The sequence below is a fragment of the Triplophysa dalaica genome, chromosome 16 (assembly GCF_015846415.1).
Source record: "Triplophysa dalaica isolate WHDGS20190420 chromosome 16, ASM1584641v1, whole genome shotgun sequence".
Classification (NCBI taxonomy): domain Eukaryota; kingdom Metazoa; phylum Chordata; class Actinopteri; order Cypriniformes; family Nemacheilidae; genus Triplophysa; species Triplophysa dalaica.
Genome location: NC_079557.1, coordinates 21,941,781 through 21,958,271, shown reverse-complemented (window position 1 = coordinate 21,958,271; position 16,491 = coordinate 21,941,781). Strand labels below are relative to the sequence as shown.

Genomic DNA, 16,491 nt, shown 5'->3' with positions numbered 1-16,491 from the left:
CTTGTAATGGCCCTGAAACTCTTCAGAGAGCATTCTTTTCAAGCAATAAACATTCAATAAATATCTTACTCTCTGTAGTTTGATGGTTTTTCACTGGCAATAACATTAGCAACAGGGTTGAACAGAGTCACTTAACAAATGCAAATGCAAAACTACTCGTTTGTTTAAGAAATAATACAGAGAGCATTTACAGTTCACCATAAGTTTGATGTTTCATGCAGTTTTCCAAATCACCCGAAAGGAAAGCTCATGTGCCAACGGGGTAGAGAGCAAAACAAGATGCGTTTTAGGTCAAAAGAGTAACTGAACAAGTTGTGGTTTCATTGCTTTATCATGTGAGCAGTGTCAGTTGTGTTTACACTCACCAGAATCTGATGGGCATACATGGGTCTAGAGAGAAAGAAGGCGGCGTCATGTGGCGTGTGGAACTGGTTACAGAGCACATCGACTGACGGCACTCTCTTGATGTAGTCTTCTGTACTGAGGTTAGATGCCAGGAAGCCACCAAACTGCACAAGTGTGTCGTGACACTTTGGGAAGGAAACAGAAGACAAATTCATCATTATACGCCTCTCTCCCTCTGGTCCGTGTTCATTTCCCAGCCAAATGCAGATGCTCTTAATAAATCCTCAGGACGCTCATTTATTTGGGGAACTGCACCTCGCTTTATTAAAGCCATTCATCACTGGCTCACCATTGAAATCGATGGAATGCACAGTAAAGCAATTTAGCTGGAGCGAGACACTGGGGAGAGCTTTCACAGGGAGGACGGTGTGAACGCAGCATTGGGTCAAGCACTCAATATTGAGAATATTGTGCTACAGCTTTAAATGTGCTGAACCGAAAGCATCCTTGACTTCACCTGCCATAAACCGCTGTACTATCTGAAGACAAAACTCATTTCTCCCTCAAGTGTCATCTGAGGTACACGGACAGAACCATGACAAGCTCCAGCGTGATTGGCCGGATTTGGGTAGTTGACAAATATATTGCACATGACATCCTATGGTGTTACACAATAATAATTTAGGGAAAAAAAGCATATATGTTCAATATTAACATAACCATGAAGATTAATCTCATGCTGTTTTGTTCCACACTTTTGCTGTCACACCACATGACATTCATTTTCATTAATGCAAGTCTTACTATTCACCATAATGACTTCAAGACAGGAAATTATATTTGTTTTGGCTTAGTTATATATCCAGTTGTTCTCAGGGTCCAAATCTTCCCATCCACAATTCACATCAAACTAGACCAAACACAATTCACTCTTTTACTAACCAGCAACGTCTACACAAGCCTTCCAGAATAAACTAAAAGTGAAGCAGAGTCCCATGTGTGTCAGAGGTCAAGCGTCTCAGAGAATCATGGGTCAGGGATACTTCCCTTTCTGCATTCAGTCATTTAAAGAACACTTCATTCAGCCAGAGCGGCCATCTTGTGATAGAATGGAGCGTGGACACGACAAGTTCTCTGAGGTACTCAAACACACCTAACCGTCTCATCCATCATCATGTACAGCTAGCCTCAAGAAAACATTCTCTGTCCAGAGACTCCTAAACCAATCCTAATCATCACAGAACATGACACTGGTCTTTAGGGTTGGCAATCGAAAATCAATTCTTGATATGAAATTAAAATTTCAGTTTATCTTGATCATTTCTGTGTGTACGTTTTCAGATATGTGCGTATGTTAACTTGCACTGTGTGAAACCTCAAAGAATGTCATGTACCACCACAAACGTTATTATACAACTATCTATTAATACAAAGTGAATGAGAATAATTGATCATGTGTTTGTGTTCTCATAGGGCGTCATAACCAGGGCAGATTAGAATTAGTTCAGTTTGTGGACTTCTCATCTGTATTTATTTACAACCTGTAATGTTAGGACAGAAACTCAGTCCATTTTGTTTTAACCGTGGTGTAGTTCTATGGATTATGAGTTTTTTAACAGCATTGCCTACAAAGAATAAGAATCTTTTGCAAGGTGTTGTGAATATGTGTTCAAAAATAATGGGCGTTCCCCTGCGAAGTACTGAGGATGGCTCATAGAATAACAGGAGACAGGACACATTCCTTTGCATCATCTTTTTGAGATGCTTCCCCATGGATGACAACTAAGTGCAAATAGATGTTCTACGAATCGTTATAAATTCACTTTTGTGCCTGAAGCGATACGTTTATGTAACAAATTGTAGCTGATCTTTATGTTTTGTATATTAATATGTATTGTTCTGTAGTGTAAATGTTGGTTGTGTATTATGAAGCACATGACAGTTTGAATTAAATTGCCGCAAGGGAGATTAATAAAGCTCTAACTTAAAACTTATTATACGATTCAGTTACTTCTCTGAAAACATTTTTTGTTACGCATTTCATAATAAAATTGGCAGAGATCGAGTGGTGACTTGATTTTTGCAATGTTTTTGGAGATGCCCGTCAAGGGTGCTTGCTCATACATATACAGTAGATATACTCTACTTGAGAAATAGTGCGTGTGTGCACTGAGGGTCTGAACTGTGCAGGACAGCAGATCTCCAGGAGCAGGACTGATATACACAGATAAGACTCAGACACCGATATCAACTGTACTCAACCAGATATTAACAGCTGCTTTAAAAAGAGTCAAAACATTTTACCCACAGGCCTCTATGCCAGTGGTTCTCAACTCTGGCCCGCGAGATCCATTATCCTGTTGAGTTCAGCCCGAACTCTGATAATCACCTGAAGAGGCTAATCAGTGACTTAAGGAACAGACACGGTCAACTTAATGTTGGGCTGCGCAGATTGTTGGTCATATCGCATTAATATACCGCGAGAGCAATTCAAATGTGTACCGAGGAATCTGCAGTACTTAAATCTCATACACTGATAGATTTGTGCAGCGTAGGGCTGCACGATTCTCACTAAAATGCGAATCACAATTTTTCTTCATGGGAATTGAGATCACGATTCTCTCACACGATTCTCGTTTTTTCAACCAAAACATTTATTGAACTCAGGTAAAAACATAGAACATTTAGTTATTATTAAGTTCAAAAAGTAACAAAAATTGTTTCTCCTTTTATTTCTCCTTGTGAATAACTTTGCTTAAGCTTTTGAACATAAATAAGAGAAGAATGTTAACAATAATAAACAAAAATAACAAAGAAAACTGTGCTTTTGGACCATAAGTAAATAACTTAATAACTTAAGCTGTTAAAAACAAAAAGGGGAAGAGTATTAATTTATGTTATGTAATGCACTGTCAGGCTTAAATACGGCCCCATAGTTCGGCTTGACCATAGGTCTGCTGTTGCGGCAAAGTTCTGCATATCTTGCAGTTCTTTCTCGACTGTCATTCTACACTGGGTGTATAGATTTGGCAATGCAACAGACGAAAAAGAGTTGCGAGAGGGCAGAGAGTAGCGCTTATCAATAGTCTTTATCATTGCCTTGAATCCCTCGCTTTTAACTGTGTTGATTGGAGCCATGTCTTTAGCTAGGTGATAAGCGATGGCGTTTGTTATATCTTTGTGCCACTGGGAACTTGAAGGGTATGGCGATGCACCGTGTAATGTCTGAGTTATGGACGTTTGTGTCGTCTGGTTGCAGGTGTTACAAAATTTTCTGTTACCCGTGATATTTTGTGACCGCAGTAGGCGCTGTTGTCACTGTCGACAATTCTCTACGCAAAGAGCGTAAATTCGGGCGAGGATGCGCTTTATTTAGCTCCCTTGTCTCTCATTGCAAACTCGTACTGTATTTTGTGGTGACGTTTGAGGTGGTTATATAGATTTGTTGTGTTACCTTGCGGAGCTGCGACGGGTTTAAACCTGAAAAAGTTCCACACGGTGGAATACGATCCTTTTTTTATACTGATGCTTCGTCGTCAACAGGATTTTCCACATTGGTGTCCATTTCCCTTTTTTTACCGCTCCAAATTTTCCACTCCAAATCCACAAAGTGAGCTGATTACAACCGTTAGCTCTGTGACTGCAACCGTTAGCTCTGCCTCCTAATAAATAACACGTCATGTGAGTGATAGCGCTTAACGAAGTAAATGAAAGAGGAGGGAAGGGCTCGAGATCTTACTAATTTGCTATCTTTGACCTGATTGGTGAATTAACAGTGTTTTGTTTTAGACTGTGTGAGTGTGACCAATACGTGAGTGATCTAAATGCGGGAAATACAAGGAAGTGAATCGCCGTCCTTAAGAAAGTAGATCGCATTTATGTATGAATCGAGATCAATTTTTTTTTGATTAATCGTGCAGCCCTAGCGCAGCATCACATTAAATTGAACTCATCAATCCCTAAAGATGCTGATTAGCTTGTTCAGGTGTTTTACATCAGAGTTGGGGCTAAAAGCAGCAGGAAAATGGATCTCGTGGGCCAGAGTTGAGAACCACTGCTGTATGCCCTTCAAATGAATGAACATGACTTCTGACTCTTCAACATGTGTGTGGAAGACAAGAGAGAAGAGTTTGATCATCAGAAGCAGGATTTAACACACCGCTCATGTATGAAGTAACACTGTGAGACAAGTTAAAGATCAACACAGTTTATCACTTAGTATGTGTGACAGCACGAGCCAATGAAAATTGAATATTAAAAATGAATTAAGTGGCAACTCTTAACAACCACCATTTATGAAATGATGTACTATTAAACATGCAAAATGAGGCAATTTTATACAAATGATAAAGTTGTGATGTTTCTCAAGGTGCTTATGCATAAATCATGTAATCAGAAGGAAGGCATATTTATCATATGAGATGAGTCAATCGTTCTCCTCAGAGGAGGTGACGGCCGGCTGCCCAACATTTCAACTGATTGTGATGAAAGACGAGCAACTTCACGCAAAGTGTGCTTAAAAAAAAGTCCAAATGAATGATAAAAAGCTTCCCCACTGATGTCAGGAATAGCACACTGCTCATTCACACCACAAGCAATTATTGAGACAATTTGGCATCGTGAGAAGGAATTATTTGCTAAAGGCTCTAATTTGAGACATTGAGGAAAGATGAAAAAAGAGAAGGATTTTGTGGTTGCGCACAGAATGGAGTTGATGATGTTAGTTTTTAGCACCATCTGCTGTGAATGTCGACATGTCTAGAGAAGGTGGGGGGGGAGGAAACTCAAGGCAATTGGATTACCCAGCGAGTAATTGAGCTCCACAGCTGCTGAACATGAAAAGCTTCGGTGTGGGAGGACGAAAACTTCTTCCTGTTTCACACTGACAGTCCCCACAACTTTACCAAACTCAAACACTTCTCGTTTTCAGCTGGAAAACCACTCAGAGGAGGATGTTCACCTTGATCCTTTCCATTTGCTGAGAGCAGGGCTCGTCAAACCTCCATTAAAACAGCCCATTAAACTCATGGTAACGCTTGAAGACTTTCAACATACAGTATATGACCCACTCAAATTCACAAACTTCATCCAAGATCTTGTGAATCCCATGACATGAGCTGTAGTGATGCGCATGACTCATCAGTGAAATGAGCGGCATCTTATGTTCTGCGTGTGCACAGTGCGTTAATGTACCTGATCGTAGAGTTTGCCCACGAGTTTGAGGTGTTTCTCTCCACCCTCTGAGAAGACCACACCGTTCCTCTGCTGGGCCATCAGCAGACAGAGAGGCAGAGCCAGCTCATGATCCAGAAGAGCATCCTTCAGACGCTGTGAAGACTTCTTGGTGTTCCTGATCTGCCCGAAGTAACCTCCCTACACACACACACACATTATCAATACAGACTTTTCATTCTTACTTCAGAGGTCACACTTCAACATATCAACATAATACAGTTAAACATCTGGGCAATACAGACCCGTGTAAACTGCGCTAAGAAAACAGATTTACAGCTATTTCAACACAAATGATTGATCTGTTTTGTATTGGGCACAGCAGTCTGTCTTTATAACATCAAAGTTTGAAGAACAAACACAAGTAGACGACATGATTTGTGCATTAATGCAAGCGACGTTTCTTTTCCCCATACAGCTCTCTTAAATAAATGTTGTGTCATTCTTCACGTCAATATGAGCTCACTGAAAAAAAGCTGATGAAAGTCAAGTGAGTGTCATGTTCATCACATGATGATGATGAGGTGTGTTGTACCTCAGCTTTGAGCTGTTCTCCTCCTGTCATAGCCTCCAGCTGCTCCACAGTCATCTCATCTGTGATCTCAATGCCCGCCATCTTCTGTACCACCTCCTTCAGGATCAGCAGGTCAAAACTGACAACACAGACAACACACCATCAGATATTAAGATGTCTTCACATGAGGTACAGTATAATTATTAAATATCCATGATGATTCATAGCTGTAAGGAGAGAGACATCAGGACAAAAGTAAACGCTGAATGTGCCTCAAATTCATGTCCTGACACTTTTGCTTGGTAAAACACAACATGCGATTCAATTTATATCTTTAAAATCAAGTAGTTTATGTAAGCAACATGTTAGCTTAAAACATAAGTAGAAATTAAAAAATGACTTGTTTTTATTAGTCCATCGAAGATATGAAGCCCCGCAGTGATTACAATCCCAGAGTCATTGCTGATAAAGTAATAAACCCTGTGGTGTGTGATGTCAGTCTCACACACACACACACACACCCATGACTCGAGCGGTCACACTGTATTGACCTTTAACCCTTTACATTTGTCAGATCTTTGTCAATGTTTCTCACTACAGCTCCACTAGCTTTGAAAGAGCCTCTTCTTATGACCCTTTACTATTTACACAAAGAATCCACTTTCACACATTTTGTCCGGTGGGAATAATGGGTTCATCATCATGTTAGGAAGTTAGGTGTCTGCGTCGACAGGCAATGACTACTAGGCATCAGTGTCCACACGACAAGAGCCAAAGAAGTAGGTGGTTTGAGAAGCATCAGCAGTGATAGCTGCAAGTAAACAGTCACTTTTGTTGTAGATTTGAGATGTTTTATACAGAAGAACAAATAATTTACTTCGATAATTCATTCTGAAATGCGTTCGAGTAAACATGAGTCTATCACAGAGGGTTATGACCTAAGGGAGGGGTTCAAACAGACCAATCACAGCGCTTGGGCTCTGCGTTACATTTTTGGAGAGGTGCGCGTCAGACTACAGTGTAGGGTACACGCCTCTGTGTAGGTTATGGTGTAGGTCCAACACAGTAAATTGTGCATAAGAAGTGTGCTTTACATCAAGGTCAGCGAGATCTCAGAAGTATAACTGGATTTTCATGCTGATCTTCTAAACATCCAATAGTGTGCTGTTACAAACAGGGACATTACATGCAGTTTTGGGGGAAATTCAGACTTTTCCCACAAGTCTTAAATTATACTGAAGTTTATAAAGCTTAGAAGGATTTGAGGATTAAAATGCATAATTCACTCTATTCAATCCAGTGCAAATCTGTCCCACAAACAACTAGTGTGGTCTCAAAGGAGGGTTAAGACACACACACACACCTCTTGCCGGCTTTCAGCTGGTTGGTGACGTATTGCAGAAGACCAGCTAACTCAATGGGATATTTCCGGAACACAGCTCCACAAAGACAAGCAAGACCTGAGGAAAGATGTGAAAGCAACACATTAACATAAACATTTGCATCCGAATCCACAGAAGGGCAACTGAACAGCGGCACACATTTGTGCTTCAAACAGGTTTCTGTGCGCGCTCGAGCGGCGAGGCCGAAGCATTTAAAGACATGACATTTAACTTCCAATGAGAATGTCAGCGGGTGGGATCAATGTATTCAGCATGTGGACATATCAGAGGACTGCTGCACTCACTCTGGAGCCATGAGGAAATCGTGGTGTCATCGTGCTTCATCTTCTCTTTTTCTGGATTGGCTAAAGCTTCAATAATGCAATCTGGCCACACGGTCAAGGGTTCAAACAGATCATGACTCGCTCTTCTAAGACAAAAAGTATGCCATATCTATCAATTCAAACAATGCAAAAGAAAACCCTGCTTTCTCTTTCTCTGTCAGCAACAGTTTGTCACTCATTTTAAACACAGCTCTGGCGATGATGAAGGTGAGCGATTACAGGTTTGAAGCAGGCAGAAGCATGTGGAGTTTTGAGGAGATCAGCAGGTTTCAGCTAAAGCAGTAATTATAAGAGCCATCAGAAAGGATACAGGCCAGCACGTCGTAGTTGAGTGACGTGAGGTATTTCAGAGAGTCCACCACTGGAGTTATCAGGTTGTCGTACCACTGAATCTGAGACAGAATCTGAAAGAACAAAACATTTCATCACCACTAAATCCACTGTGCAGTTTCAATAAAACAAACAACTATCAATGGTGTTATATACATACAGAACCTTCTTTTTGCTATAATAACAACATAATAAGGTCTATAATATGGCACTGCTCGCCCATTCAACACATGGGATTCTCCTAGTTTACACATTTTTGAAATCTATTACAAATGAAACTTCTTTACTGGCTGTGGCATTAACTGTGGCAGTGTGATATTGCTTTGATTTCAAGAGTAACTAATATTGTAAGAACATAGCAGGAGTCTTATTTAGGGTTGAGAATCGGAATACATTTTCCGGTTCCAGTTTTGCGTTTCGATTCCCGATTCTGGTTCCATTAACATCAACTATTATTACTTTACTTACTACCTTACAATGAAGGTAAAATAGTTTTAATGTTGAGTAATGCTAGTCTATTAATCACATGTGTTTCTACACTATCAATTACATTCTGCTTTTAAAGCAGGAATAAATTCTTAGGACAAACAGCCCCTGAGGGCTAAGACACTTGTTAATTTCCTTAAATGAATGATATATTCAAATTAGTGGTGGGCATATATATATTTTTTTAATCTAGATTAATCTTGGAATTAATCTAGATTAATCTAGATTAAAATGGCTCATTTGAATTCTGCCGAAGGCATTCAGAATATGTGTGCTACCCAAATAATGACTAAAAGTAAGTCTTTGAGAACGGGTGTCTCCAGGCATGTGGCGCATTAGACCAGGGGCTCATCTCCTGTTTCCAAAATGCATCACAAACTGCTTGAGAAAGCTGTTCTACTATGATAATTGGTGATGAAAATAAATGATGTTCAATAAGATGAACTTGTGTTTACTTTCGCACTAGCTAAGGGATGCTTTGCGTTTAGGTGGTACTTGAGACTGGAAGAGCTCCTACAGTACATTTACATTTAGTCATTTAGCAGACGCTTTCATCCAAAGCGACTTACAAAGAGTAAGGGAGCAACAAGCGATATGTCATACAGGAGCCATAATACATTAGATCTCAATACAAAGTTACTGGTTTCAACTAAAGCTAGACCACTACCTGTTGAGAGAAAGTTTATTTTTTAAAACCAATTTCGCATTGCAAAAGGTGCAAACAACCTTAGTCTTGTCGATGTTTCCATTGGGAAGCTTCTTAAAAATAAGTTTTCCCTGAAGCAACCCGGCAGCTTCAAAGCTGCATCCATGTTAGCACGTCACGTTTGATGCGGTAATTTCACAGTAACGTTATGTTGTGTTCAGACCAAACGTGAATGGTGCGTCAAGCGCGAGTGGTTTACATGTTAAATCACTGCAAAGGGGCGATAGACCTACTTGCGGCGCGAATGAAGCCCTGGTCATGAGATGACGAGGCGGCACGAATGACGCAAATTGAAAGATCTCGTTCTCGCCCGGTACAGTGCAATTAAGCTAGTTATACATCCGCGCTAAAATATCAAGGTGAAAGTCATCATAGCTTGCGTAGTATGGACCCAGCTCCCAACTCAACTTTGAGAATAGATTAACGGCGACATTTTTTTTTAATCGCGCGATAAGAGTCTTACGTAAACACCGTTAACGGCCCACCACTTATTCAAATGTTAAAAGATGTATTGACAGAAATGCAATATAATACACATAACTATGTGCTCAGAGGTGTGTATAGAGCTCACACAAAGAAGCTTCGTTTTATTTTCTTAGAATGAGCTATTTCTATCTACAAACACCACAGACCCGTACATGGACTTCATCATGTTGTTTCTACAGGAGCCCTAAATGGACAAACTGATCTACAGAGTGCGTTTCAGAAAATACGTGAACTCTTTCAGAAATACGTGAACTCTTTCAGAAATACGTGAACTCTTTCAGAAATACGTGAACTCTTTCAGAAATACGTGAACTCTTTCAGAAATACGTGAACTCTTTCAGAAATACGTGAACTCTTTCATGAATGGAAAACGTGACGACAGCTTAATCCTCGCTCGGCCTCCGTAGTGCTTCCAAATGAGGGGTGGATGGAGCGGTTGGTTGCAATTCACAGCCTCACCACTAAGTGCTACCAATCAATTACACATCACCTCTACCTGTCATACTTATAATCATGTATACACACAATCCATAAAAAACAGATTTTACTAATAATAATGCAGTCAGGAGAGGGTGTGATGCATTTAATGCTTTACACATTTTTTTATAATTTATAAAAAAAAACACTGACCCTTTCTCTTAACAGGTAAGGCTATAGATTTTGTTGAAACCAGTAACTTTGTATTTGCACTTATTGTATTATTGCTCCTGTATGACATATCACTTACTGATTGAATGAATGATAGAGGCATTTATATTGCGTTTTTTATTGTGAATTGCTGTACACCTAAAGCGCTTTACAATCAATACGTCATGCTTCATGGGAAACGATGTTTTCAATAATTTAAGAAGCGGTGCTGGGTTTCTGTTTAGTTTGTGAAACGGCGGACTAAGGCTGCTCCAGAACCGTTTCTGAACCCAAACTTATAAATTGCTCACAGTTCCCAACCCTTGTCTTATCCAACCTTACCAACATCAGCCACATTCAAGTCTCTCTGTGTCTGTGTGTGTGTCTGTGTGTGTGTCTGTGTGTGTGTCTGTGTGTGTGTCTGTGTGTGTGTGTGTCTGTCTGTGTGTGTGTCTGTGTGTGTGTCTGTCTGTGTGTGTGTCTGTGTGTGTGTCTGTGTGTGTGTGTCTGTCTGTGTGTGTGTCTGTGTGTGTGTCTGTCTGTGTGTGTGTCTGTGTGTGTGTCTGTGTGTGTGTGTGTCTGTGTGTGTGTGTGTCTGTGTGTGTGTCTGTGTGTGTGTCTGTGTGTCTGTCTGTGTGTCTGTCTGTCTGTGTGTCTGTCTGTGTGTCTGTCTGTGTGTCTGTCTGTGTGTCTGTCTGTGTGTCTGTCTGTGTGTCTGTCTGTGTGTCTGTCTGTGTGTCTGTCTGTGTGTCTGTCTGTGTGTCTGTCTGTGTGTCTGTCTGTGTGTCTGTCTGTGTGTCTGTCTGTGTGTCTGTCTGTGTGTCTGTCTGTGTGTCTGTCTGTGTGTCTGTCTGTGTGTCTGTGTCGACAGATCAGTTTCCTGATGCTTTTCTTACATTAGATGGAGATGTCTAAATTTAGCTGCACATTCATGCTTTCTCTTTAATGCTGGGCATTAGGCAGACGCTCTGAGTTTATATATGTGCTTTTTCATCTTGGGAGCAATGAAAATTGATGGCACGCTGCAGATGATAAAGAAGGCCTGTAAAAGGCCGTCATTAGTCTAGCGGACCATTATGGCCGTCACAAGCAATAAAATACTCACATAATCAAAGAGAATAGTGGGGTTACTGTGGCTTAACTTCCCGATCTGCCTGCCCGAGGGCTTCACGTTCTCCTTAGTCAGTCGCCTGCAGAAGAGAACAATCACAGATGACACAAGTATTTCATTTTATACCGCAGTAATGCTATCACGACACAGTTATTCTTGCTGGAAATTCAATAAAAATGTTATCCATAATTTATAAGTGAGGAGGAATAATATTACGGACAGTGTAGGGAATAAGAAACACTGAACAGAAGGAAAGTTTCTCATTTTATTTAAAGGCAAAGGGGAAGATGAAGTATAACTCGTGAAGTGTAGCATTGGTGCATTAACAGCCACACAACAATTTCACGAATAAACACCAGTTAAAATCATACGAATCTGAGATCAACTCCACATCATGGCAAGCAAAAACCCTGACCTTACAAGTGGAATCTCTAGCAGTTACTACTATAGTCACATAGTATGTCCTTTAACTGCATCCAGCCCTGAAATCAGCACACTTAATAGATCAGAAACTCACTCTCGCATACATTCTCATACTTGAGCCGAGACAGGCGACAGACGTGTGTCGTCCTCACGCCTCCGCTCTGATGTCTCATCACACATGCCAGCAGGAGCGTGATGACCGCCTCGCGTCTCTGTTAATTGTACGTGCGGGGGGGCTGTGTTTTTCTGCTGAGCTGCAGGGCAGCTTTCTCTGAAGTGTGACACAAAAGAGCCAATTATAAAAGTCAATTAATAAAGTAAATGGGAAACAGCAAACCGTGGTGGAGGGCACAGAGCCAGAGCTGACACTGTGTACTTTACATCTGAGCTGCTGCGTGTGGAGCAAACCATAACGCTCACCTCCTGCTCTTAATAAAACCACCCTGTGCGTGCCTGAGATCTGATCATTCCTCACATGGCACCACTGTTCATTTGAATCTCGAGAGAATACCTCTGAACTACTTGATAAAGCTCATGTGACACAAGTCAGTCCTGTCCCTAGAACCAACTCATCAGTGAACAAGGAAAATGCATTTCCTGTTCTAGAAAACCATATGTGATATGCAATGATGATTATTGCAAGATCTACTACACAAGCATGTGATCGCAAACTCTTTTAGCTGCATAAGCTTCATTTCATGCGCCGCTGGATTGTGAAATGAGTCGGACCATAAATACACTTCAGTGCAGTTGTCTCTGCAGCTCTGAGTAGCATCACAGCAGGTAAAGGAAGGCTTAACAGTGGCTGTGTGCTCTAGTGGCCTTCTGTCTGTCAGGTTAATATTGCTTCTGTCACACTGGAGATGGAAGTGTTTTGTGGGATACAGCACCTGAACACGCTCTGGTTGCATACTTCTAGCAAATGCAGCAGTTCATCCAGGAATATTACACATGTAAAGTGTGCCTACATGTAAAGTCAACACACAGAAGTCACAGCACAAGCAGCGCATGTGTGTCTTATTACAGAAAATAAAGCAGCAGACTGCAGTGAAAATAATGACAGTAAAACACATTACTGTTTGAGTGATCACAGATCCTCTGCAGCATCACTGGAGTCAAACTCACTGCATCACCACCTCACAGCTCACATGCTCTCAACACACATCTGCATCAGATGAATCATCTCCTCACAGCTCACACGCTCTCAACACACATCTGCATCAGATGCATCATCTCCTCACGGCTCACATGCTCTCTACACACACCTGCATCAGATGAATCATCTCCTCACAGCTCACATGCTCTCAACACACATCTGCATCAGATGAATCATCTCCTCACAGCTCACATGCTCTCAACACACATCTGCATCAGATGAATCATCTCCTCACAGCTCACATGCTCTCAACACACATCTGCATCAGATGAATCATCTCCTCACAGCTCACATGCTCTCAACACACATCTGCATCAGATGAATCATCTCCTCACAGCTCACATGCTCTCAACACACATCTGCATCAGATGAATCATCTCCTCACAGCTCACATGCTCTCAACACACATCTGCATCAGATGAATCATCTCCTCACAGCTCACAACACACATCTGCATCAGATGAATCATCTCCTCACAGCTCATACGCTCTCAACACACATCTGCATCAGATGAATCATCTCCTCACAGCTCACAACACACATCTGCATCAGATGAATCATCTCCTCACAGCTCATACGCTCTCAACACACATCTGCATCAGATGAATCATCTCCTCACAGCTCACAACACACATCTGCATCAGATGAATCATCTCCTCACAGCTCATACGCTCTCAACACACATCTGCATCAGATGAATCATCTCCTCACAGCTCACATGCTCTCAACACACATCTGCATCAGATGAATATTCTCCTCACAGCTCACATGCTCTCAACACACATCTGCATCAGATGAATCATCTCCTCACAGCTCACATGCTCTCAACACACATCTGCATCAGATGAATCATCTCCTCACAGCTCACACGCTCACAACACACATCTGCATCAGATGAATCATCTCCTCACAGCTCACAACACACATCTGCATCAGATGAATCATCTCCTCACAGCTCATACGCTCTCAACACACATCTGCATCAGATGAATATTCTCCTCACAGCTCATACGCTCTCAACACACATCTGCATCAGATGAATATTCTCCTCACAGCTCACATGCTCTCAACACACATCTGCATCAGATGAATCACCTCCTCACAGCTCACATGCTCTCAACACACATCTGCATCAGATGAATCATCTCCTCACAGCTCATACGCTCTCAACACACATCTGCATCAGATGAATCATCTCCTCACAGCTCACAACACACATCTGCATCAGATGCATCACCACCTCACAGCTCACAACACACATCTGCATCAGATGAATCATCTCCTCACAGCTCATACGCTCTCAACACACATCTGCATCAGATGCATCATCTCCTCACAGCTCACATGCTCCCAACACACATCTGCATCAGATGAATCATCTCCTCACAGCTCATACGCTCTCAACACACATCTGCATCAGATGAATCATCTCCTCACAGCTCATACGCTCTCAACACACATCTGCATCAGATGAATCATCTCCTCACAGCTCACAACACACATCTGCATCAGATGCATCACCACCTCACAGCTCACAACACACATCTGCATCAGATGAATCATCTCCTCACAGCTCACATGCTCCCAACACACATCTGCATCAGATGCATCATCTCCTCACAGCTCACAACACACATCTGCATCAGATGAATCATCTCCTCACAGCTCATACGCTCTCAACACACATCTGCATCAGATGCATCATCTCCTCACAGCTCACATGCTCCCAACACACATCTGCATCAGATGAATCATCTCCTCACAGCTCATACGCTCTCAACACACATCTGCATCAGATGAATCATCTCCTCACAGCTCATACGCTCTCAACACACATCTGCATCAGATGAATCATCTCCTCACAGCTCATACGCTCACAACACACATCTGCATCAGATGAATCATCTCCTCACAGCTCATACGCTCTCAACACACATCTGCATCAGATGAATCATCTCCTCACAGCTCATACGCTCTCAACACACATCTGCATCAGATGCATCCCCACCTCACAGCTCTCAACACACATCTGCATCAGATGAATCATCTCCTCACAGCTCATACGCTCTCAACACACATCTGCATCAGATGCATCCCCACCTCACAGCTCTCAACACACATCTGCATCAGATGAATCATCTCCTCACAGCTCATACGCTCTCAACACACATCTGCATCAGATGAATCATCTCCTCACAGCTCATACGCTCACAACACACATCTGCATCAGATGAATCATCTCCTCACAGCTCATACGCTCACAACACACATCTGCATCAGATGAATCATCTCCTCACAGCTCATACGCTCTCAACACACATCTGCATCAGATGAATCATCTCCTCACAGCTCATACGCTCTCAACACACATCTGCATCAGATGCATCACCACCTCACAGCTCTCAACACACATCTGCATCAGATGAATCATCTCCTCACAGCTCATACGCTCTCAACACACATCTGCATCAGATGCATCACCACCTCACAGCTCTCAACACACATCTGCATCAGATGCATCACCACCTCACAGCTCATAACACACATCTGCATCAGATGCATCACCACCTCACAGCTCACAACACACATCTGCATCAGATGCATCACCACCTCACAGCTCACAACACACATCTGCATCAGATGCATCACCACCTCACAGCTCTCAACACACATCTGCATCAGATGCATCATGTCCTCACAGCTCATACGCTCTCAACACACATCTGCATCAGATGCATCATCTCCTCACAGCTCATACGCTCTCAACACACATCTGCATCAGATGCATCATCTCCTCACAGCTCACACGCTCTCAACACACATCTGCATCAGATGCATCATCTCCTCACAGCTCACAACACACATCTGCATCAGATGAATCATCTCCTCACAGCTCATACGCTCTCAACACACATCTGCATCAGATGAATCATCTCCTCACAGCTCACACGCTCTCAACACACATCTGCATCAGATGCATCATCTCCTCACAGCTCATACGCTCTCAACACACATCTGCATCAGATGAATCATCTCCTCACAGCTCACACGCTCTCAACACACATCTGCATCAGATGAATCATCTCCTCACAGCTCATACGCTCTCAACACACATCTGCATCAGATGAATCATCTCCTCACAGCTCATACGCTCTCAACACACATCTGCATCAGATGCATCATCTCCTCACAGCTCATACGCTCTCAACACACATCTGCATCAGATGCATCATCTCCTCACAGCTCACACGCTCTCAACACACATCTGCATCAGATGCATCATCTCCTCACAGCTCACAACACACATCTGCATCAGATGAATCATCTCCTCACAGCTCATACGCTCTCA

The 16,491-nt window shown here is 42.1% G+C and overlaps 1 protein-coding gene across 2 annotated transcripts in view; it reads right to left on the bottom strand.

Moving 5' to 3' along the window:
* The window catches only part of thoc2 (THO complex 2), a 73,672-nt gene that overhangs the window by 27,448 nt on the left and 29,733 nt on the right, over positions 1-16,491 (bottom strand). For both annotated transcript variants that reach the window (XM_056769068.1, XM_056769069.1), the window contains exons 16-22: positions 11,558-11,642; positions 8,128-8,221; positions 7,779-7,859; positions 7,455-7,551; positions 6,113-6,230; positions 5,539-5,718; positions 366-530 (exon numbers count right to left, since the gene is read on the bottom strand). In XM_056769068.1, the coding sequence (XP_056625046.1) occupies positions 366-530; positions 5,539-5,718; positions 6,113-6,230; positions 7,455-7,551; positions 7,779-7,859; positions 8,128-8,221; positions 11,558-11,642 (820 nt within the window). The remainder of the gene's footprint in view (positions 1-365; positions 531-5,538; positions 5,719-6,112; positions 6,231-7,454; positions 7,552-7,778; positions 7,860-8,127; positions 8,222-11,557; positions 11,643-16,491) is intronic.